Below are 24,767 nucleotides of genomic sequence, written 5' to 3'. Positions count from 1 at the left end.
TTTCGCCCCTAAAGTATTTTTAAATTGCCTATATGTTGCATTGAGTAATCTGTGCAGGACAGCCCTTTCTTCACGTTTTCAGAAATCTTGGAGTGGCATGATTAGGGTTGGTACCACTAAGAATAGAGTTGGGGGATCCTGCCCTTTTCTGCCCTGTAACCACTCCCCCTCCCCCATGGAAGGTAAAAAGAGAAGCTCTAGATCTCTGTTTTAGCAAAAGGGAGAGATGGTTAACAGCATATAGAGTTGACCTCTTCCACATTCAGACCTGTTTGTCTGATGGAGGTTCAGCCTTTGCTTCAACCTATTTTTGCAAACAGGGAGTCATTTGATTTTAGCGGGATGCAAGGGGATTTTGGGTATGCCAGGAGCAGAGGTAGCTCAGGAGACAGGATCATGGGCATCAGAAAGGGTGTGTGCATGCGCGCAAATGATGACACTGATGTAGTGAGGTTGTCATGCAAAAGCCAAGACTTACATACTTCGGTCAGACATTGAGATACAAGTACGTAATTTCAGCATTTGTATGTTTATGTCATCATTCACACGCTGGCATTTTGACACCGCCAGTTTGTTATGTGCACCACTGGGCCGTGCACTGATTAAATGATGTACGGTGCATTCTCCTTTAGGTCAGCTAGAGGATAAGAGGATAATGGATTGGCTTTTTGGTTCTTTGTATTTTGAGGTCAGGAGAAGTGAAACAACTCAGGTGAGGTTCCCACTGCTTTCGGAGCAACTGGAGAGAGGGGGGTGGAGTGGATGCGACCAGCCATTGGGTTTGCCAATAGGTGTGGCTTGTGAATTTGGCAAGAGTGTTCCTCATGGGCTTGCTGAGCGGCAGCAGCATGGGGGAGGCAACTCCTAGGCAGCGCCTCTGCTTCGTTCCTACTTCCTGAAGGAGGTACTATGTATACATTGGGTGTGTACTATTAATCGATGGACTATGTGCCATCACGCTGGGGATGATTTTAGTGACCATGTAGATCAGTGTTGTCCAAACTTGGCCACCTTAAGATGAGTGGACTTCAACTCCCAGAATTCCCCAGCCAGCATGGGGAAGTTGAAATCCACTCATCTTAAAGTGGCCAAGTTTGGACAACACTGATGTAGATAGACCGTCTCCAAGGTGATCCATCCCAGCCTGACCCTTCAGGTCTTCCAACGGTGGACCCATTGCCGCTGTAATCCAGTCCATCCACCTTGCTGCTGGTCCTCCTCTTCTCTTTCCTTCTGCTTTTCCTAGCATGATACCCTTCCCAAGGAAGCTGGGTCTTCACAAATATGTTACTTTGAGCTTAGTCATTGGTGCTTCGATGAGAACTCTGGGTTGATTTGATGAAGTGATGATCCATCAGTTTGTTTTCTTGGCTGTCCGTGGTCTTCTCAAGAGTCCTCCAGCAGCAAACTTCAAGAACGTCAGTACTCTTTCTATTCTGCTTCTTCACATCCATAGAAAGTTATAGGGTAAAACATTGTGTGCACAATTCTGATCTTTGTACGGGTCTCATTCATTACTGGAACCAACCACACAATCGCTCTACCAACTAAGAACGACCGTGCGCTGATCTTTATAGATAGAGGCACATCGTGGCATCTGAATATCTTTGCTGTGGTCTTTGCGCATACAACTTCAAGAGAACCCTGTTGGCATTACCAACCACGAAGACAAGCTCTGTTCATATAGGCTTCTTCGGCTTTTTAAAAAAGGTGTTGCTGTACCCATAGTCCATCGATTAATAGTACACACCCAATGTATGCATAGTACATCCTTAATCCTAAAATTAAAATCAACCCATAAACATTACAAATGGATAGCAACTCCATTTAATAATCTCACTTATATAATAGCAGCCGTTGCAGTGGCCTTATTTGAGAGAGATGACCTTAGATTTTAATGAAAGCCTCTTTAAAATTAGAGAGCCAACAGCGTTTGTTTTCATACTGGCTCCCCGTCTCGCCCCAGCCAGCCTGCTTCTTTCATTTGCAAGCTGGCTTTAAAATTAAGCAGTGTTCCAGATCAGGGAATTCAGTGTTGAACAAGGTAGCGGGTTCCTAACGGTACAATTTGCTCTTTGTGAAGCACACTTTTATAAACGAATCTACTGTTCTTCCATCACTTTACTGAACTCTTGGGTGAAAATTATCCAGACCCCAAACTGTTGCAGGGTAAACAGGGGCACGAGCCGTTGGCTTCCCCTAAGTAAACTCCCCTGTGATTTTTCGTCCTGTTATTCTTTGGCTGGCTTTTTCCATGCCTCATATTTATGACTGCCCAAAAATAAATCAGACAGAGAAAATGGTTGCCAAACTTTTGAAGGCGGCTGGGAAGACTCTGCAAAGAGAACTGGACCTGTTTCCCCCTCCCTGATTGGAGATTGATAGCTATTCCATTGTAGAAGAAATGTTAAATGTCTTCTTTTTTTTTTTGCATTAATGTTAAAGTGGAAACTTGAAAATAGGGGACAGTGAAAAATACTTGTGGCTGTTCCTTACCTTCTGACAGTGACAGGAGACTTTTGGGTTCTAATTTCTGTAGTTAGTTGGTTAAGTAGTCATTTCAGTCACTGACCAGAATTCTGCAAATTTTAATAAAGTAAATAAAATTTTCTGTTTCAGATGAATAAAATAGAAACATAAAATGATAACTGCACCATTGAGGCTATCAAGGCACGATGAGTTTTATAGACAATACAGCCAGATTTTGCCACGTTCAAGGAAGCAAAATGAGCTGCTTGGACGGGCCCGTAAAAAAATAACTTCGCCAAAGAGGGAGTGTAAAATGGCCCTTGCGTCCTCATAGAAGGCACGACTTGGGCCAGAGATTCCATGGGTCGTCCCCACAAGGGCACAATCGTGGCTAGTAGGGAACCCTTCTGTATTTGCCCCCAGAACAGCTGTTGGGAGGGCATTACAGTGTGATGGCCTTTCACTCGCCGTGCCTTGTGCTTCCAAAACCTTGGCCAAAATGGAGCCATCCCTGTGATTTGGGGTCTGTCAATTAATGGGGTGAGGCTGGGAGGGGGGTCACAGCAAAACATGGAGTCATAACAATCCAGAGCAATTGCCGACGCTTAAATATTTTGCAAGAATACTGAGTAAACAAATAGTCTGAATGAATCCATGGTTTCTGGTGTAATTTTAGATCTGCTTCCCCAGGAATGCCCAGAATAAATAGGTGATGTTTGTGACACCCTCTCAGTGTTCAAAGCAAGGGCTGCCAAAGCTTTTTCTGCATTAGCTGTGTCAATAAATTGGGCTTGAGGGGGAAGATGGCATGGAATGCATTGGAAATGCAGAGGATGGTCGTGATGGGCATAAACAGGGCATTTCGGAAAAGCGATGGTTTCTGAGCTCTCCTCCCATCCCAGTAACAATTATGATGATTTTACAGTTTATTTATTTGAGCATTTATATGACTGCCCACCTCCAACAATACGACTTTGGGCAGCATACAGAAATCATCAACAACAGGGCAAAATGCAACAGAAAACAACACATAACATTGAAAACTAACAAAAATACTAAAATGGTGGGCAAAACTAGAATATACTATAACTCATCCAATTGGGCACTCTGTTCCTAACAGAGTTCTTAAACCTGGGGAATTTAGATATACATGAGAAGGAGGGAAAGTTGTCCAGCATCCAGTCTCCTTGAATTAAAATAGGGCATTAAGTAACCCACTGGTTCAATTTCCTTCCAGGTCTAGCTTGAAAAGGAGCAGGAGAAGTGAAGCCAAGAACAGAAGGATCTTGGTGGGAGTCCCTTCTCGGCCAAATATGACATGGCATCTGCAGATCCACCTATAAAGTGATGGGGGATTGGATCTAGACAAAAAAGATGCAGAAAGACAACTGACTTGCCACCTCTCCGTCACATTTAATTTTCACCTGAAGAAATAATAAAGGAGGGTGGGGGCGTGGGAAGGGATAGTGGCAGAGGTTTCCCTTTCCTTCCTGCCTATCCACATGCCTTAAATCTCTCTCACACTCACAAACATACATGCCCATAAAACAATTTGAAGGTTATTTGAAGGACAGCCTTTTCCCAGTTTCATCTGACTGTGATGGAATGGAATTATGAAGGCCAGGCTCAGGGAGATAAACATTTTCTCAGCTCGCCAGAACCGCGTGGGAGGAACAAGAGGGTGAGACTGGCACCTCCCTGAGGAATTCACACTGTTGTGGCTGGCTGACTTTGGGATCTGGGGTTTCAGTCTGGGAAGATTCTTGCTAGAGGTTGTAGCTAATATGCATTGCTGGACTGAATTGGCATTGTCTCTTGGAGTTCCTTGGGCTAGGCCTGACACTGCCCGACCCACCAGATCGGGGAGGTAGGGTATGTTACGGGTCCCCCTATTAAGGAGGTCCATCTAGTGGGACTGAGAAGAAAGGCCTTCTCTGTGGTGGCTCCCTCCCTGTGGAACATCACCCCCGCAGAGATAAGACTGGCCCCCCACCTTGATGCGCAAAGCCCTGAAGACATGGTTTTGCCAGTAGGCCTGGGGATCCCAGGTCGACCTGGAGCCCATCAGATGGGCAGTGTAAATGTATTGTTGTCACCAGAGGGATGGGGGTTAGAATGGGCTTTGTATTTGCAATTTTTATTCCTGTAAGCCGCCTGGAGTCACCATGAGTGAATTGGGCGGCCATATAAATTGTTTAAATAAATAAATTTATAGAGATTTGCTAGGATCCGAATCCAGTCATGGCCACCATGGAATTTGATTGTGGCTGTAGGATCGAAGTGATTATTTCAGGTTGGGAAGGGGACTTGGGACCTGCACCCAAGGCTTTGGGAATAGTCATATAGTGCTGATTTAGCTTGTTATAGAAGTAGGGAAGTAATTCAGATTCTGTAGAACCCTCAGTTTGTATGAAAGCATTGATGACACTCAAGCACAGTTCCATATTCAAACATAAGTGAACACAAGTGAAGTAAACACAAGAATTATCCAGTAAAGGTTTACCTATTTTTCTTTTACATAATCCCAGAGTTTAGTGCAATGGCATGTGCTGGGTCTGGTAGGAGTCTGAGTGCAAGTTTAACCAGTGGAGGTATCTTCAACTTAAGCATGTTCTAACAGATCAATATGGACCAAATGCTTTGGCTGCCTCAGAGGCACCTGAGTTACCTTCTTACTTGATGGAATCCATGACAGAATTAAAATCCATAACATCTCTTTATCAAAAGCTCAAGAATATTTTTACAGCGGACATTTCTGGGATATTACAAACATGGACTAAGAACTAGAATCTTCCATAAAGTCCCATCAGTGGATTCATGTCCTTGAAAATATTACAATCTGAGATTTAGGTGGATTCATCAAAAAATTGTAGTTAAGGGTATGTTGGACTCCCCAAAGAATGAATTTGAAAGGATGGACATCAGTCACATTCTATGCTGGAGGAGTAAATAATTTGAGGGCTCACTGACCCATATGTATGGTCATCTGATCATTCATTATCTTCTTGGGGTAGTGTATTAATGTATATAAGCAGATTTATGGGAACATCTTTTCCTGTTAAGGGGTGAATGTAATGTTGAACTAAATACCAAAGATTTAAAAGTTTATCAGGAATTATGGTTGTATCAAGCATGGGGGTGGCTGAAAGAATCATACTGAGAAATTGGAAATATGATATTCCAGATGACAAGGAATGGTTGTTGGAAATGTGTGATTTATCTATTATGGAAATATACTATTTTTTACTAATCAAAGGATGCAGTCGTGTGTTACTGTGGCAGAGATTTTGTGGTATCTTACAATAATATTTTGTATAGTTCATATTATAGAAGTGAGTTCATTAGTAAACCAATGACTATTGATAATTATAAAATATAAGGTAGATTTTTTCTTTTTTCTTTTCTTAGTTTGTATTTTTAATGTTTTAATGTTTCTTTTTCTCTAAGATTAAAGTTGGTTTTGTTAATTGTGTATGTATGAACTAAATAAATGTTGAAAGTTAATAATCAAAAGAAGAAACAAAAAATGTGTAGCTAGAAATTAGTTTGTCATGGGGACACCAAAACAGGGTCAGTTGACCCAGTCAGCCTGGGGGTGAGGGGTTAGGTTTAGCCCCAGACAGACCCCGTCCTGTAGGGTGTTCACCCAGTCAGTGCCCAATTGCTGGCCAAGTGAGTTGCGACAGAGGGCTATGAGAAAAAGCTATTCCGATGCTAGACAAAGTACAGGTGAAATACACCGATGCAGAAGGGAAGTGAGAAGCTGGACTCCCAAAGCTATACAGCGACTGATACTGAGCTGATGTCAGGTTCAGCCCAAAGAACCCCACGAGACAGTACAGGTCTAGTTCGATAGCTTTTATCAGCTTTCAACCACAAGACAGAATCTCGCCAGACTGAATCTAAACTTCTCAAGCCAGCAAGCAAACACCGCGAATTCCTTGGGGTGGTGCCAGTCTCGTCCTCTTCACCTTCCCACGCTCCTGCTGGGGGCTAAGGAAATGCTTATCTCCCTGAGTGCGGCCTTCACCAAACCATTCCATCACAGCTGTCGATGGAATGGACCCAGGAGAAGATGCAGGACAAGTCCTTGTGTGGTAGGACTCAACGTCGTTTTGGGTCTTAGCCGAAAAGCCACTAAGCAGATGCATATAATTAGAGGGGTTCTCCGTAATATTTCAAAGCCAAAAATTTAAGTTCTTTCAACACCCCTTTATTTTTTGTTTATTTTAAAGCTGGAAGGAAGATGTTAAAAAAAATCTCCATGAATTAAGCAAAGAGGCCCTCCGCTGCAATCCGCAGGTACCTAACGTGAATGGAGAATTATTTCTCATTTTAAAATAAAGGCTTTTGCATAAACAAGATTGAGGGAAGGATTAAAAATGAGCCTGCCAATGTATGCACACACACGCATTCTATACCTGAAGCTTCTTCGGCCTTTGGGGAAAGCGGTGTGGTGTGCAATGGCCGGCCTTGTACTGTCGCACCAACACCTGAGCCACACAGATATTCCTCCTCGCCTCCTCAGGCCCTCCCGGCTCCAACCGATTCTGGCGTGCTTTTCCTCCAACTGAATACTGATGTGTCAGGCCTCTTTTTTTGGAAATAAATAAAAAGAAGGAAAGTCTCTCTAGAGGCTTAATTATTTTAACATTTCATTACCAACGAACCACCTTCTAGCCCTCCTCCAGGCAACCCCCCAAATGAGATTTCTCTGTGTACTTAATGCAAACATAATAGTTTCACATCTCCAGGTTGTTATTGGACTTCTGTTGGCATAGTGCAAAGTTGTAAAAAGTTGTAAGTGAAAAGGGAGATATATTTAATTCTGGCTGCTGTATGTTGGCACACTTCCAAAGGCCACATTAAATTAATGGATGAAAGACCTTGATACTTCCCTTCAAGGAGTCCCCTGGTTAATTAGCAAACACTTTTTGTAAAAGGGAAAATAAGCTTTTAAAAAATAAACGTTCTTGTGAAAGTTGCAGGAATTAATCTGTCCCATCCCTACAAGGTGGGGCAACGACTTGTCTATGACATTTTCCCCTCCCTCCCCCCATGTGTCATGTTCAGTTTTAATGATGGGCAGGAACCAAACCTGAGGGCTGGAATACTAGATTTCATGGGTCTTCTTCTTGAATTGGACCCAGGGTCCCCTAGAATTTAGGATCAATTGTTTTTGATCTTCCGAAGTAAGGGGGTGGAGAAAGGGATATGCCAGAAGGGGTAAGACGAGAGTGCCACTGCCTCCCCACCCTCCCTTCATCTTTGCATCAAAAATGGGGAAGAAATTAGGTTTGAGCCCTGGGAAATGCTGCTGAATATGTTTTGGCAACATCTGGGGACTGTGGGAACACTATTTTCTATAGCTCCTAGTTGATCTAGATGTTAATCATATATGGTTTTCTTGACATTCAAGGCTTAATGGAAGCCATATTGCAATGCCCTCTCAAATCTTCCAGATAAGGGGGAACTCTGGGGAGGCCCGTGATGGGGCACTGTAAGAAAACCAGCATGTGGCCTGGGAAGGAGGGGCCCCCTCAATTACCCGATCTTCCAAGTTGTTCCGTGTTGTTGATAATTGTTTTATTTCCAGCACGAACTGAGTCATGCTGGCTAAAACAGTTACTGAAGGTTCTGCCCAGTTACAGTGAAATCTTGATTTAATAGACCATTCAGGGAAAGGGGATTTCCATCCCTAAATTAAATTACAAAATGACATCATTTGTGTTGATCTGCATCATTTGTGTATGTCAGTATGTAAATGATGTAAATCGCTGCAAATAAGGTAAATTTAACATGTTTTTTTCTCTTTTGCGTTTTAAAGTATGCTGTCCTAAATACTTCAGTTGCAATAGACAGGTCTTCTTCAAGGGGTTGTCTGGACTACCTATCCATGCAAAGTTTTGTGTACCACCTACTTCCATTGGGCCCAGGTTTGTCCACTGCATTCAAAATCCACTAAATGGGAATCCATTAAATCAAGGTTTTGCTATACTTTGGTTTTGACGATGCCAAAAGACTTGCCAGACTGCATACCCAGGAATGTGACTGCTGAGCTGATTGCAGGTTGGCCCCCATTTTAGAAGGTGAATTCCAAAAACACCAGCTTCATATCTTGTGAACAGAACTGCTATGAAACGTGGCCTTGCTTTGACAAGGTTCGATGGGCTGTCCTCTGCAATTTGGTAGATTTTAGGCACTGGGGAAATATGAGTCCAATAATGCTTCATCTTGGCCTTTGGAGAATTCCAAACTGATTCCTTCCTGTATTATCTATTAGCTGATTGCGGTCCTGATATTATTATTTGTAGAGTTACTAAATATTGTTGCTCGGTACATGCTCACTCACTCACTCAGTTGGTATATATCACAGAAATTTGTTATAAATCGGGAGTCCTGTAGCACATTTTTCACACGAATAGGTTTTATTAAAAGGCATAAGCTTTTGTGAATACCGGACTCTACCCTGTACATTCTGGGTCAGATGAGCACACATTTGCAGTGGCGTTGAGCATGACGAGGTTTTATTTGCTGGGACCTGAGCCCCAAAGGAAGCTGTGCAATTCTGAAGGATTCATGACTGATACTGAACCTGTCCACACAATTGGATCAGGCTTGGTCACCGTAGTAAACTTGGGATCAGCCTTTCCTTAACTGGGTTCTCCAGACCCGTGGGAGCATGACTCCAGGACATCTCAGCTAGTGAGGCCAGTGGGAATTATAAGAGTTGTAATCCTAATTAGACCTGGGCATACACATCCTATTGCTTTTCCTCTATCACATTTCATTCAGTTTAATGAAAGAATTTGCATTAGAAAAAGTATTTTGGTGGACTTTGGGGGAGGTATGGCGAACTGAAGATGGCTGTGCGAAAGCGGAGCTGACGACTGCAGCGAAGACCAAATTTGAAATAAACAGCAAAAAGCTAAATAAGATTTTGATCTAATAAATGGATTAAGGATCCAGATAAATTTGGAATATTGACTTTTACTATAAGATTTTGGAATTAACTATAAAAAATAAACAGCTTCTTGTGGGAAACAGACTTATTTTGGCTATCCTGGCTATTGTAAGTCATAACAAAAGATAAGTGATGATTTTAGAAACTGGACACTAGAGGGGACTAAAGATTTTAAGCAGAAGGGGAAAAAAATGCAGTCCTGTTCTTGATGTCGATTATTACTGGCATGTACAAAATAACACAAAACTTTATAACATCAGAAACATTAAAGGAGATTGTTGAAGAACAGAGCCAGAAATGAGTAACTACAATATCGGCACTGTCAGTAATGACGTCTGCTTCTATGGAGAGACTCTGTCCCAAAGATGTTAATGAAGGAGTGACAGATGTGGAACAAATTTTACCTGAGAAGACAGAAAAAGGACAGAATGTGGCACTTGAAATGACAGGCCAAGAGAATGATTTACTGGACGCTTTACTGGATATGCAAGAGAAACTGGCTGAAGTTACAAATGAATTTGTAAACCAAGAGAATGACCTGGAAAATGTTTTCTTATTGGATCTATAAAAGAGGCTTGTTACAGCCTTGAAGAAATCTGTGTGATGGGATAAAGATGAATTGAAGAGAAATCAAATCCCACAACAGTGTTTGATTGAATTAAAGATTAAGACTGTTAGAAGTAAAAGGAAGGATGATAAAGTTGGTTTATTTGATCAAAGTTAAAATAAGACTTTTTTTTTTTTCTAGCAATGTTCTGGCAATCCTTTATGGACTTTTGCTGACACCAGGATTGAAAAGTTGATGTTTTATGGATTTGTTTATAGATAAGGGATGGGATATGGGATGAAGAGAGATCTGTTTAACCTTATAGGGGGTGAAGAGTTATTAAATCTGTTTATACTTGTTGTATAATGAAGGTTGGAAGTCACTTCCTTGTATGTTTCTTTTCTTGTTCTTCTTTCTTTCTTTTTCGTTTTTCCTGCACTTTTTATTCTTTCCTTCCATTCTCTTCTCTTTTCTCTAAGTTTACTTTGTGTTAGTTTTTACTATTGTAATTATTCTTAATAAAAATTATATTCAAAATATACATATTTCGGTGAAATTCCTATGGATGGTATATAGTGTCTTGCATTTATTAAGTGATGAGTTGGTCATGGATGTGTATGAACGCCTTGAGTTGCTCAGCCCTCTTTCTGGGGGTCTCTAGTCTGTTTCCCTTCCATCCCAAGAGAAGAATGTTTTCTGTTGCTTCAACAGCAGCAATGTTACCACTATTGCTCAGGGAAAATCCTGCCCTTGAGAAATCACAGGAGCATTTCTCCCTTCTCTGCTCACAAATCATACAGAGATCTTTGAATATGCATTTGTGCCGTCTTTGGCCGCGCTGCAATTCCACAATATCTCAGTTAACATGGAGGGCCATGCAGCTGGAAGGCCAGGTTAGATAAGGCTACTTTAACTGATGATCCATTGAAAGTTTATCTGACATTTGCATGCCAACCAAACATAATGCATATTTTACTTTTGTGTGTGTGTGTGGGGGGGGGAATCCAGGTGCTGCCCTTGAAGCATCCAGTCAGTGTATGAAATTTTCTAGTCCTGAAAATGTGCTAATTCTCTACCTGCCCAGCCCCAGACCTCTGGTGTAATCTGTGTTGCAAATCTTTGAGCTTTTGAACCTGATTCTCTCTCCTGTTTCTCTGAAGTTTAGCCCTCTGCTCACCTAGTTTGCCGCCTTAGAGGAACAAATCAGGGGTATCCTGGGAGCATCTTTTCCAGCTCACACGTTTTACTAAAAGGCAGGCGCTTTCCCGAGCTGCACCTTCTGCCTTCCAGTCAAAGACGTCAGGGGCTCCCGACTCCTCCTGATCATTTGCTGCCGTAGAGGAACAGGCTCTCCCCCTCAACACCTTTGAGCGGGCAGATAACTCGACGGAGGAATGCTAACTTGGTGTTCTTTCAATCTCAGCCTCCCTTGGAGCAAAAACATAAGGGATGTGATGATTTGGGAAGTGAAGGAAATGTGTTGGCTCAGCTCTGGGCAATCTGGTGTGCCTTTTCTCCTTACCGGTCGGTCAGATGCATGTATCCAACGTGTGCTTTGAGTTGAGTGGCACCCAGCCCTGGCGAGCGCATAGCGCTCCCTCTCTTTCCAGTCTGGCAGCAATCAGCCCAGCAAATGTTGGCCCAGCCGCCTCGGAGGCTAACTCAAACCAGCCCCAGTCCGGGCTGGGACGGGGGTGAGCAGCCCGGGTGCCTGACCTCCAAGCAGGAACCGCTTGACCTCCTGGCGCAGGGGCTCGGCAGAGCTCCATGACCCTTCAGCTTGTTCCATCCTGCCCCTTTGTCAGAGGAAGGAAGGATGCGGTCTTTGGTCCCAAGGGGATTCCATCCAGCCCAAAACCAATAGAAGGCAACAATATGATTAATTCCAGCTATGCTAATAAAGGCGCTGCATTAGTTCCAGTGTTTGGCAGAGGGAGGGAAAGCAGTCCTCGCTCTCGGGCACGGCGTAATCCTCTTCCCTCATACGGCTTGTATTTTGGATCTCTTTCTTCGTTTTAGCTGCAAACAGTTTAAAGATGTGTTGCGTCTCTTTCAATTATCATTGGTCTTTCCAGCCTGCGCTGCTCTGCTGTCAGTAGTTGGAAAACGCTGTTAGGGAATATAGTTTGTGTTAGATACGCTGAAATGCCTGCTTCCCCAGCCTTTGTTATCTGACTCTTCGCTTCTCCGCTGTTTTCCAGCGGCAAGGGACTGGATTTCAGGCCAGATCCCATCTTTCAGTAAGGTTTACTTGCGGTGGCCGAATGCCTGCACCCAGGTTGGGGAAATAAGAAGCCGTGAAAGCTGTGGGGTGGCTGGGTGAACCCAGGGAAGCATAGATATCATCAACGCCCTGATGTGTGAGCATGAGAGCCCTGGCAGCTGAGTTGAGGGCAGTCTCACTGATGCCTTTACGCCTGCCTGCCTGCCTTCCTCCCTCCCTCCCTCCTTCCCTCCCCTCTTCCTCTCCTTCTCCTTCCTTCCTTCCTTCCTTCCTTCCTTCCTTCCTTCCTTCCTTCCTTCCTTCCTTCCTTCCTCCCTCCCTCCCTCTCCTTTTCCTTCCTTCCTTCCTTCCTTCCTTCCTTCCTTCCTTCCTTCCTTCCTTCCTTCCTTCCTTCCTCCCTTCTTTCCTTCCTCCCTCCCTCCCTCCCTCCTTCTCCTCCTCCTCCTCCCTCCTCTTCCTTCCTCCCTCCCTCCCTCCCTCCCTCCCTCCCTCCCATCCTTCCTTCCTTCCTTCCTTCCTTCCTTCCTTCCTAGGATGAAACATCATAGGCACAGACATGCATTCAGAGAAGCAGGTGTTAGCAATGGACAGGTATTCAGGCCAACTGTGGGAAAGGTGCTGCTGACAGGTATAGTGTGTGCACCCACACAGGATCTGAAAACTACACATCTGTATAGTCGACTTACCTTAGAGCAGTGTTTCTCAACCTTGGCAACTTTAAGACATGTGGACTTCAACTCCCAGAATCCCCCAGCCAGCATGTTGGCTGGAGGATTCTGGGAGTTGAAGTCCACATATCTTAAAGTTGCCAAGGGTTAAGACACACTGCCTTAGAGTGTAGGTAGATCACAGCAACCGGTCACCAAGGGCCTCAAACTTTCTCTGTACAAAAGACCCCCTTGCCACCCTTCAAATGGGGCCACTTGGGGCCTTCAGGGGCCGCGTTGACTGTGTAGCCTCAGTTGTACCCCTCCCCTGGCAGAAGGTAAACTTCAAGCAGGCGCACCGCTGCCTTTTGCACAAGGTAGCCATGCTGGGAGACGCTGGCTGCCAGCTCATTACAAAAAAGGTGCGAATCCAGAGGAGATGAAACCAGATCTGGACAGGAAGCAGCAGGAGCAGGGAGTCATCGTAGCATCAGCTTCTGTCTGCCGTCGGTCTCGGCCAAGCAGGATGTCTGCCACAGGCCGGGTGCCTGTGTCACTAAGCTCACACAACACCCCAAGCCAGGCTTCAGGGATGTGGGTCATTTAGGTTCAGTCTGTTGTGGAAGCCCAGCCCTTGTCCACCTGAGTAGCGTGAAGTATTGGGCATTACATGTCAGTGAAGAGAGGAATCCCAGGTTTAATAAGTTGTGTAAACTCAGCCTCTGTCTACAGCAGTGTTTCTCAACCTCAGCAACTTTAAGATGTGTGGACCTCACCTCCCAGAATTCCCCAGCCAGCTGGCAGGGGAGTTCTGGGAGTTGAGGTCCACACATCTTAAAGTTGCTGAGGTTGAGAAACCTGGTCTACAGGGATCTACAAACAGCAATTTATTTTATTTATGTTCTTTGCTAATTGCATTCCTATCTCACTTTTCCTCTGGGAGCTCCTTTTGGTATATATTGGGAGGGATCTCACGTTCTCTCCCCATGAGGTATGAATGGCTCCAGGTTGCCCAAATGCCACGATCTGGTGGAGACCTAAATCTGGGTTTCCCAGTCTGCATCAAACACCTTAATCGCTTCACTACATTCTTCAGGTAAGGAGGGAGAGAAGAATATTCGGTTTAATTTTTACTTTATTTCTCTACTGCTCTTCTTCTTAGAAGAGAGAAGAGGCACACATAGAGGAACCAAAGGCTAATAAAATACTATTGTAAAAGAACAACATCTAGTTCGCAATTGTGGGGCTTGTAGAGCACCGAAATGTGGAAAAGTAAAGTAATCCTAAACCCAAAATGTCCTTTGGCGGCCCTGGTTCCGTCCTGTTCATCTTGTTTTCTCTCTTCCAGACCCAGCCTGTTCCCAATCCTGTGGCCTATTTCATGCACCATTCGCCCTGGTGGTTCCATGCGTTCGAGACGCTCTTTAACCATTTCATTGAGCTGATAGTGCCTTTCTTTGTCTTCCTCGGGAGGCGCATGTGCCTGATCCACGGCGTTCTACAGATCTTCTTCCAGGTGAGAGCAAATAAAGGCTCCTTCCTCCAGCCAAAGGGGCATTCACACAACAGGGAGAGCCTGGTTTGGATTTAACCCTTTTTCTGCATTCTCACAGTGCACAAAACTAAAAAGGGGATGAGTCTGCTAAATACACCAATTGATTGACCTTAGAGAGGTTTTCCAGGGGCCAAATGCAGTAAACACAAGACCCAAAGTGTGATCCAAACAACAGACCATGGGGAAACTGGTCATTATGGAGTTCTTGGTGTTCTCTGAGCTTGGTTGTTTGCTTGCAGACGTTTCATTACCCAACTAGGTGACATGATCAGGCACTGATGTTACTTCATTGATGTTATCTAGGTGGGTAATGAAGCGTCTGCAAGCAAACAGCCAAGCTCAGAGAACACCAAGAACTCCACAATTCAACCCTTCCATTGAAACTGTTGTTCTGTGCTTGTTTCCCTCGAGTGAGAAGACCTGTTGTCATAGAACCAAAGTTAGGGGCATAGAAACACCACTGCCGGTTTTGATCCTTCTTCTGATCCTTCTGAGTTTTCGGTGGCTGATGCTAGTTTTTAAAATGTATTTTGGGTTTTGCATGCCATGCACGTCCTCAGTTACTGAGCTGAGGTTACGTGGGGGCCCCGTGGTGAAACCCTCCGAGGTGCTTTCTGGGATAATCCGTCAATAAACATTTAAGAACAAACAAACCCCAAATCCCTGAATCTCAGATGCAGGACTTCTATTTGCTGTAATAGATGTTTACATGTTTACAAAGTTTCAACCAAAGATCTGCCCGACTCTGAAAAGAGAAATTGTCTACAGTACCCGGCTTGTAATGGTCTGCTTCTAAATACATTCCTCTTATTGCTCCTTAATTAACATTTAATGGATGGATGGCAATTAGTAACTGACTTTCTTTCCCAAAGGAGTCTAACAAACAAGAATAAGTCCCAGTGTTGCTCTTTGGCAGTTGGAGGATTTTAACTCACACACTTCTGTTTATTGATTATTTACTGTTCTTTTCTTCATTCAAAATGACTGTTATTGGCAGAACCTCAGCTCCACAGGGAAACAATAGAGTTTTAATGTCAATATCCCACTTGATTTGGCTTTTCAAGATTATAAGGTTTTATTAGGCATTTTGTAAGTGTTATACTGGAGTCATGGGGGCTAAGCTTGGTTAACTGCATTTTGCCAGGTTACTCAGCAGGCCCAGGCAAAATTTGTTGGGCCAAAACTCTTCTAACTCACCTCCATTGCATGCACATTGTGCATGCATCCACACACACACACACTCACACACATGCTTTCACATAAAGGAGTAAGTTTTTCTGCTTCCAAAATGTGTGTGCGAAATGGGGTTTTATGAGAAGTATGCATGTTTCCAGGTCTAAGGAACAAATTCTTCCCTTGCTTTATAAAGTGTGTGTGTGTGAGAGAGAGTGATATGCACACATACACACAAAAAACCTTGCTTTAGTATAGGCAGATATAAAATTGGAATCCCCTTTAGCGTTTAATTCAAGAAAAAGAAGGCTTCCAATGTGGGTTTGTCAAGTTGGTGCCTTCTCTTTTGCCCACAGTCCAGACTCCAGCACATCTCTGCATCTGTGGACATTTACTCTTCATGTATTCTTCCGTGACTAATGTCTCAAGAGCAAAGTGGTGGAGAAAAGAGCTCGGGTTAGTTAGCTAGTTAGCTAGCTAGTTTTTATTCACCAAGGAATAACACAGGGCAAAGAACAAACAAAGAGAATCTTATCTCTCTTGGTATTCTTGGACATTCAGGTTTCAGCCAGGAACTTAGGAATTATCCAAGTAACTTCTTAAGATCTAACATGTGCCCAGCAAGGTAGGTTTTTTTGTTAATCCAGAGATGATATAGTCAAAATATTTAGTTCTTGTAAAAATGTGTTTAATCTGTTTGTAATTCTGCCTAACGCGCCAGGCATTAAAGGGATGACTTCACAAGATCTTCTCCATAATCTACCCGTTTCAATAGTTAGTTCTCTGTATTTTGTGATTGTTTCCAGTGCTTTTTCCTCTGTGTTCCTGCCCCCAAGTATTGCTGCATCTACCAAAATTACTCTTTTCTTTTTGATTATATTTATATTTGGAGTGTTGTGTCCTAGGTGGCAATCAGTTCATATGAGAAAATCCCGTAAAAAATTAACATCGTTGTCAACAACTTTCTCCGCGTTGTGATCTTATCACATCTGGAAGACTCAGAAAGTATCATTTTGCACAAATGCCAGTTGTTCCTGTGGCTACTCGGCAATGATGTTGTTTATACTTGTCTGAGCAGTTTTGCAGCATCCGCGAATTACGCGATTCACTGTTTCAGTTTTTGATTTCCAAAGTCTACCTTTGCTGCTGTTTCGTTTCCTCTTAATAGTGTCAGTATGTAACCGTTATCGATTCCTGGTCTTGTTCAGTTTATTTTCAGTAATTTCTATCATCATCACTATTAAATGATGATGGTGAAGATGATGATGATGGTGGTGGTTGGTTGGTCGCACCATCAGCCAGATGTTTAGACTGGATTTGGCATTTTTATCCACTTATCGAGTCCTTCCCAAGGATCTGGGATAGTGTATTGTTATTGTCCGTTGCTGTTGTTATTGTTGCTGTTATTAATATTGTCTCTTCTGATGAGTACTCAGCAAATGCCTGGTAATTTAGGGTCAGTTCAAACTTTCTCCCAAAGCTTAAAGATTGTCCACTGTTGCAATTTATACGGAGTTCCAAGCAAACCTGTTTTTTGTACATGTAACTGTACAATGTAAAATGAGTGAGGTCAGATCGTTTTATTTTGTCATTTGTTCTGACATTTCCATTGTTATAGCTCCTAATACTCCAATAATTTGGGGGAAAAGTGCTGATTTATTCCATAATCCCTGTTTTTCAGTTGTTAAATCCCAGGATCTTACAATCTTTGCCAGTTCTGCTTGAGCTCCTCTGCTGTCCTTCAGTGCTACTGCTTCCATATGTGAAACTTGCAAACTGGCCCTGATCTAGATGTTGGTGCATCTGAATTTCGAAGTTCAGTGGTGATGGGTGATGATGAGAAAGATGAACCAGGTTTAAATGCCATCAGACTGGTGTAGTAGAAAAGTGGCCCCTTAAAAATGCATGTTGGAAAGTTTGATTTTGCCAAAGCATTGCAATGAAAATATTCAGGAAAAGTAACCCTTTTAGTCTACCAAAACGAGCACACAAAATGATATGCAAAGGCCAAATTATAAGTCATTTCAAGAGCCCAGGGACATCACTAGGACTGGCCCCAAATGGTCCCCTCCTTAAACAAACAAACAGAAAAATGAAATTCGGTAAAATTAAACCAACAGCTGGCCTGCTTCGTGCAAGGGATGAGCAAAACGGGTTGTGCACGAACTATTCCATGCACAGAATCGTGGTTTATCCTTGAACCACAATATGCCTGTCTGGTCCAGCTGCAGAATGAAATGGGAGTGTTCGGTCCCAGGAATGGACTGAAATGCAATTGCTGCAGGAGCAGTTTTGCGGGGGGAGAGTAGAAAAATGCTGAGGGGAGGCAAGAAAAGATCAGGGGCAGAAGTTCTCCTGGGTGGCACATGCTGCAGTGGGCATTGCCCCTCGGGGGTGGGGGAGGGAGTTCTTTGGAGGGGGGCAATGGTGGAGAGAGGAGATGCCTCCCCTGGAGCTGCTGAAGGGAGAAATTACACAATGAGGCCATCGCTCAAATGGCCATTCCCAGTGATGGCGGACTTTCCAACTGAACAGATAATCAAGCAATAACAATCATGCCTCTCCACAGTTCATCTCTTAAACTGGTGCTTCACTGAGATAAAGACGAGGCTTACCTAAACAGAACATCCAGTCAGTAATATAAAATAAAATAAAACATGGCATTAGCACTTCAGATCTGAGCCAGCTGCAGTCTGAAGATGCTGTAATGCTGCCCCATGTTTAGGTGTGCTCAAGATGGAGGCCAAACCCTGGATTGTTTCATGTGGTGCTGAAAATGAAGCACTCCCTCCATGCCCTGAACCACCAATTGCCAAGCTCCATTTTAGCGCAGCCTATTGTAGGAGGTTGGGTGAGCCTAACCATTGAGTAAAAGATGTCTTAGTGAGCTTGCTGTCCTTGGGTGTGATGCCCTTTCAGAGCTTTCCTCCAGGAGTCGTCTTCTCCCCCCACGCCCTTGACCATGGGAGAACTTCAGTTGTGAAGTCGCTGGTTCAGATTTATTCTTGGCCCAAGCAGTGTGGAGTTGCCTTTACCAACATGGCAACTGCTCAGGGAACCAGCCCCCAAAGACCCTTCTCATGTCCAGGCCTGGTGAGAACACCAGGCAGCATCTGGGAGGCTTGGAGAATCAAATGCTGCTGAAGAACCCACAGATGTGGTGCTCTTTTTGCATGATGGAGGGTGCTGGCTGAGCTCAGGTGTCTTTTGGAGAGGCAGGTTTCATGGAGGTAAAAGCTTAACCTTCACACAAAAGTGAGAAATGCTCAAAGTTATAGTGCAGCAACCTTTGTAGGGCCTCAGGGACCATCCTCCCCCCCACCGCCACTTTAAGACCAGGAGCGTCTGAAGGGAGTAAAAGAGTCAAGAGGATGGCCATGACCTGCAATCAGGGCTCTGTCCCCTTTTACATGAATTGTGCATGCATGGCACATGAAGCAGGTCAGGGCTTTTCCCACAGTTGCAGCCACTCTCTTGACTGCCCCCCCCCCCGACACCACTGGAAGGAGGGACCTGAAGGACCCGGAACTTGATTGTGACTATCCCAGAATGTTAGTCGTGCTCCCTTGTTGCCTGGCCTGCAAAATTCTAAAAATAATGTTTTGCAAACAAAGCTCTCTGTTTAAGCCTTTGCCCCCTCGCTTGCAAAAGGTTTCTTGGGGGGCTGAATGTCTGCTTTGATAGGTTGAGCTCCAAATTGTAAGGGGTGTCCTCCAGGATGCTGAAAGGCTTAGAGAGGCTGCTGAGCCGGGCCTTAATTTGACTCCCCCCATCTGGTGTCCTCCAGATGGTCTTAGGCTTCAGTTCCTAGAGTCCACAGCCACATGGCTATTGTAGTCCCACTACATCTTGAGACAGCAAGTTAGGGAGGGCTCGCTAAAATAGCGGAGATTTAAAGCTAAATGGAAAAGGAGGAGAGTTGTGGAGGCTGCTGGGGCTATGAAGTAATGCCGTAAAAAAAATACACGAAACAGCAGATAATAATGATGAAATTCTGCACTAACAATTTCTGTGCGGTGACCTATGTAGATTATGCAAACCAAACAAATGTGTATTATCATGTGTCACGTTGTTGCTCTCTTATTTGGTTTTTTTGGGGGGAGGGGGGGCAGAGTTATATCCTGAATTTATAAAGAATTATACAAGGCCCTGAAGTCCCTCAAAACTGATTCCAGCCCTTTGCTTTAGGCCCCTCCAAGATCTTGACAATCCACCCCACCTCTTTCCAATTATTTCTTCACAGACACCAGGGCTAGAAACCTGTTTTTTCAAAAAATCAAACTCTCCACCTGTGCCATGTCTTCAGTTCTTCTGCGCTCCTGTGGATTTTGCTGTATGAAGCAGCTTTCCAAGCAGGGCGGCTCATGCAGGGCTGTTCCACCTTCTTATGACTTAGCAGAACTCGCAGCTGAGGAGTTTGCCTGTGTCATTTGAAGGTGGACCGTCTGGAGTGCGTGACCGAATTGTGTCTTCGGCCCCAGAAGGTTGAAACCCAGCTGTTCCAGACCCTTGCGGCAATTCTGCCATTTAGCTTGGCTCATACAGTTATTTTGGCACTGCTGGTCTGGCTTTTTACACTTCGGCCAAGCGTGCTTATTTGGAACATGCAAGGAAGGAAGGGCAAATCCGCTGATGGGCTTTGCAAGTGTTGTTAGCCTGGCAAAGGGTACCAGGGAGACCCGCCTGCCAGACATTAAGCAGGAAGGGTGGCAGCCCTACTGCTCATGAGAAAAGGGCGTCATTCTTGGGGTACAGAGAGAAAGAGAAAGAGGAGAGCAAAACCGAAAACAGAGCAAAGGCAGATGGGCCACACGTAAAGACTCCAGGGCACAAGCGGATCATTTTCGTCAACAGCCATTTGAGTGCCGTGTGGCAGGGAGTGTTCATACAAAACCCAGGACTGATTCTCACACCCTGCAAGAAGTTGCCCAGGGAGCCAAACATGAGCCTTGTGCTTCAAAGAGGAGACAGCAACCGTAGTTGGCTTTTTTCTGCTGGATTAAGTGGCTGCAGCTCCAGGATCCACGTAGCCATCCCACCCAAAGGGGAGGACAGGTCTCTGCCTCATTGGGCTTGCACTCCAGAATTATTTATAGATGAAACTGAGGCAAGGAAAATGGACAGGTGATTCTTGGTGTAAGCAAACTAAGGAGTAGCTGCGTTAGGCCGGAAGAGATCAGGAGAACTTCCCGAAATTCAAATGGCTTGACGGTGGTCAGCCAGACCACATTTTGGATGAGTAGATGATTGTAGCTGCTTCCTCTTTGCCTCACCTGACTTGATTAGCATCAGAGAGGCCTCCAAGAAGGCCTGCGTCTCAAGAAATTAGTTTAATGGGGCACCTGAAGCATACGTGGGAGTCAAGATGGTGGTCATGACAACATGATTGAAGCCCCCCCCCTTTTCAGAGTGTGACGATACCCATTAAAAAGAGTCAGGGCTTCAATCAGACAGTCACAGCCACCATCTTGACTCCTTTTGACCCCCATCCTGCCAGATCTTGACTTAAAACATGTAATATAAGCAGCCTTGGCAACTCTTCACAAAGCTGCAGAAGTCTTCTTTCCAGCGGATAGCAAATGAAAAAAAAATTACAAGGAAACAGTTGGAAAAAGAGTCTGCCAGCAGCGTTTGGCCTGTCTAATCAAAAAACACACCTCTTTAGTTGTGTGGCTGAACCAACAGTGCGGTACTGATAACTTGTTTGGATTAAGGAATCGTCAGTTGCTTTGGTCTTCAGTCATGGAGCATTTGAGGATAAAGAATTTGAGGGCATGAATGGTTTTGGAGCAGGTTTTAAACAATTCTCTTCAGGGGGTCTGTGGTCCAAAACTCAACTCTTACCAAGAACACTAGGAAAAAATATGTGTGATGGAAATGCCAAGCTCTGAAGGTTTAAGGACTCGTCTACGTTGCCTGATCAAATATGCAAAGCAACTCTGGTAGACCGTTCTTCCCATTCCTTTGCTCCTGATGTGTCTTTCATCCTTGGGCAGACTGAACTTGGGATCACTTTGATTGCCTCCATTAAGAACAGTGCAGGACACAAAGCTGAGTCACAGACACGCACACACGCCACGTTGTTCTCCGAAAGCAGTCAAGCGCAGCTCTCTCCTGGGTCTGGAAGACTCCCTTAAGACTTGGTGGCTGGTTTGCAAAATCCAGCTAAAATAACATTGGAAATAAAGATGGTGCTGAAATTTGGCCTTTGTTTTGCAACCTAGGAGCTTCTCCTTCATATTATTTTAATATGAAAAATCTGGCAAAAGTCTGAGGGTGACTTGAGCAGCAATCTCCAGGGCAGGCATCACTTACCTACTTATTTAGCCACTCATTTCCCAGCAGTGACTCTGGGCGGTGTACACGAATTAAAATGACAGCTACAAACAGTGGCCCAGAAGCCCCAGATTAAAACCGTAAAACCCCCAAATCATAAAAATCTCATCACCAGCAAAGCTTGCCCAACCTCCTGGCCTGGGGGAAACAGCCAAATCTTCAGTGCCTTGTGAAAGCTATCAGGGTCGGGGCTATCCAGATCCCCGGAGGGTTGCAGGGCAGGCGCAGAGACAGAGAAGGCACAACTTGAGAAGGTCCAACAAGATGACACTGTTTGTTGACCCAGAACATGCCTTCTCTGCTAGGTCTGGTGGGCCAAGCAGAAGCAGTAGGAGAGAGGTGGTCCTGCCAATAGCCTTGTACCCTGTAAGGGTTTATAGGTGATAACCAGCACCTCGAACCACACTCAGAAGCCCACTGGAAGCCAGTGCAGATTGTGGAGCAGCTACACTATATGAGTGTAACAAATGCCAAAAACCTGTCAGTGCCACTGTATTCTGGACCAGCTGTTGCTTCTGAATGCTCTTCAAGGTGTTACAGTAATCCAAACAGGAGGTGACTTAAGGCATGAGCCACTGTGAGCAAAGCCTCCTGGTTTAGGAATGGCCCCCGTTTGTGCACAAGGTGAACCTGTGCAAAGACGCTCCCAGCCACAGCTGCCACCTGCTTTTTGAGCAGGAACTGTGAGTCCAGGAGGACCCCCAAATTGTGCACCAGCTCTGGGGAAGTGCACCCCCAAGCAGAGTTAAAGATGGAAACTTTCTGGGGCCAGGGGTCCTTTAAAACCCAGAGCCACTCAGTCTTGCCAGGGTCAAGCCAAACCCTGTTCTCCCCCATCAAGACCTCCACAGCCTCCAGGCACCAGGAAAGGACTTTGGCAGCATTGCTTGGTCAGTATCATCAGCACATTGAGGGTTCCCCACCCCGTGCCAGGGGTGACCTCGTCCAGATGTTAAATAGCAGGGAGATGGCATAGCTCTGAGGCACTCCAAAAAGCAGGGGCACAGGCTTGACCTCTCTCCCCCATCTCACCAACTGGAACTGGCCCAGAGAAAGGAGAACCGCTGTAAAACAGTGCTCTCCACTCTGAACCCCCAGAAGGACACCATGATTGATGGTACTGAAAGCTGCTAAGAGATCAAGAAGGACCAGGAATGGATCCACCACTGAAAAGGGTCCAGATAATCCTCTTCTTCCAGAGCCTCTGGAGCTGTAAGCTGAGAGCCTTCTGGTCAAAAATAGACTAGATCCGTTGGACCCATCAACAATTTCTTAAGGAAGGGGCGGTCAACCGCCTCCTTCAAGGCAGATGGAACCGCCCCCTCCCACGGAGAAGTATTCACCACTGCACAGCCCAACCACCTCTCACCTCCTGCGGATTTTAATCAACCAGGAGAGAGGGTTACGCAATCAAAAGGGAACGTGTGGTTGACAAAGTCAGTGGTCTGGTTCACAGACGTGATGCTTAGACATAAACCATGGTTTACAAATCATAAACTGTGGCTTACATGCCTCAATTCCCACAACAAGCTAAGCCAAAAATCAACCCACATTATGCCTTAGAAAATGACAATTTCCCTTTGTTTCCTATTCCTTAACGGTTTCTCCTTTTCCACATGGCTTTACGTTAGCCCTTCAGTACTTTTTTTCAGTTGCATCAGTTCTTCTGCAGGCTTTTCTCTTTTTCTCTACCCCCTTTTCTGTTTTCCAGGCCCCTTGGCTTCAGAAAGGGTTGAATTTTGGAAGGTCTGGGTCCTGATATCCTGTCCTTGTTATCATGATCTGAAGAGAACGGGTGTTCTCTCTCTAACGCCTGATGCTCTTCTGGCAAACTCCGAAAGAGAATCAAACCCGAGTTGCATGATGTGAATGCAATTCCCTCACTAGTTCTCCAAGAAGGGGGTTGCATTTGGCAGGAGTCAAGGAGGCACAGGAGGGGAAACCAAACGCCACAGGCGTGCATTTCATTAGCTTCTGGGGTAGGGCTGTCTCTTCCTCTCCTTCTACTCCTAATTTATGTTTTAATCATGTAAATGTGTCTTTACAACCTGAAGCCATAAACTCTGTTCTGACTGTGGCTGCGTGAAGCCCTTTGGGCGTCATTCAGATTGTCCTGAATTGATTTCCAACCCCTAACCAATGCTGGTTTCTCTCAAAATAAACTCCGTGCTGACTCTTGACAAGCTCTAATGAAAAACAAATTGTTTTATTACTTATAGAAATAATTTGAAAGAAACACGAATTAGTTGTTGTGATGGGAACATTTCAACTCCTCAAAAATAGGGTTTCAAAAAAGCATTTATTTAAAACTTGGGGGGAATGAGCTCTCTGAAACATACAGCCTTGTTTGCGTTAAAAAAACACCTAACCAGAGATGTGAATCATACTTTTTTTAATCATGACATGCATTTGATTAATTGGAAAGGATCAAGGAAATGGGACTGTAAGCAGTTCTCAACCACCGTGTTAGCCCTGGCATGGCAATTAATGACTAAGGAACTCACTTGGAAAATGAAGAAATCATTGAAGGAATAAAATGGGCCTAATTTTGCTTTTATTGTGGACTTTGGGAGCCGGATTTCTTGGTCCTGTGATCAGCTGGACAAAGATACACCAGCTGGGTTCATGTAACACATCAAAATGGATTACATTTTTAAGAGCTCAACCCCAGATCAGATTTTTGGCCCGGTCACTTTGGAAGAACAGAAGCTTTAGTTCCCAAGAATGGACAGAAGTAGGGTGGGTGTTTTTCCCAATATAGATTTTTCTTTCTTTCTTTCTTTCTTTCTTTCTTTCTTTCTTTCTTTCTTTCTTTCTTTCTTTCTTTCTTTCTTTCTTTCTTTCTTTCTTTC

General features: G+C 44.5%; 1 protein-coding gene across 1 annotated transcript in view; it reads left to right on the top strand.

Moving 5' to 3' along the window:
- Positions 1-24,767, top strand: part of LOC103056519 (lipase maturation factor 1-like) — a 116,453-nt gene that overhangs the window by 51,612 nt on the left and 40,074 nt on the right. The window contains exon 3 of the mRNA XM_088152774.1: positions 14,200-14,367. Coding sequence (XP_088008900.1) covers positions 14,200-14,367 — 168 coding nt within the window. The remainder of the gene's footprint in view (positions 1-14,199; positions 14,368-24,767) is intronic.

The sequence above is a fragment of the Python bivittatus genome, unplaced genomic scaffold, assembly GCF_059951505.1.
Source record: "Python bivittatus isolate LINGU-HERP-01145 unplaced genomic scaffold, Pbiv_v1 ctg000030_np1212, whole genome shotgun sequence".
In the NCBI taxonomy this organism is placed as follows: Eukaryota; Metazoa; Chordata; class Lepidosauria; order Squamata; family Pythonidae; genus Python; species Python bivittatus.
Note: the sequence above shows the minus strand (reverse complement) of the source record. Positions and strands in the feature narration are given on the sequence as shown.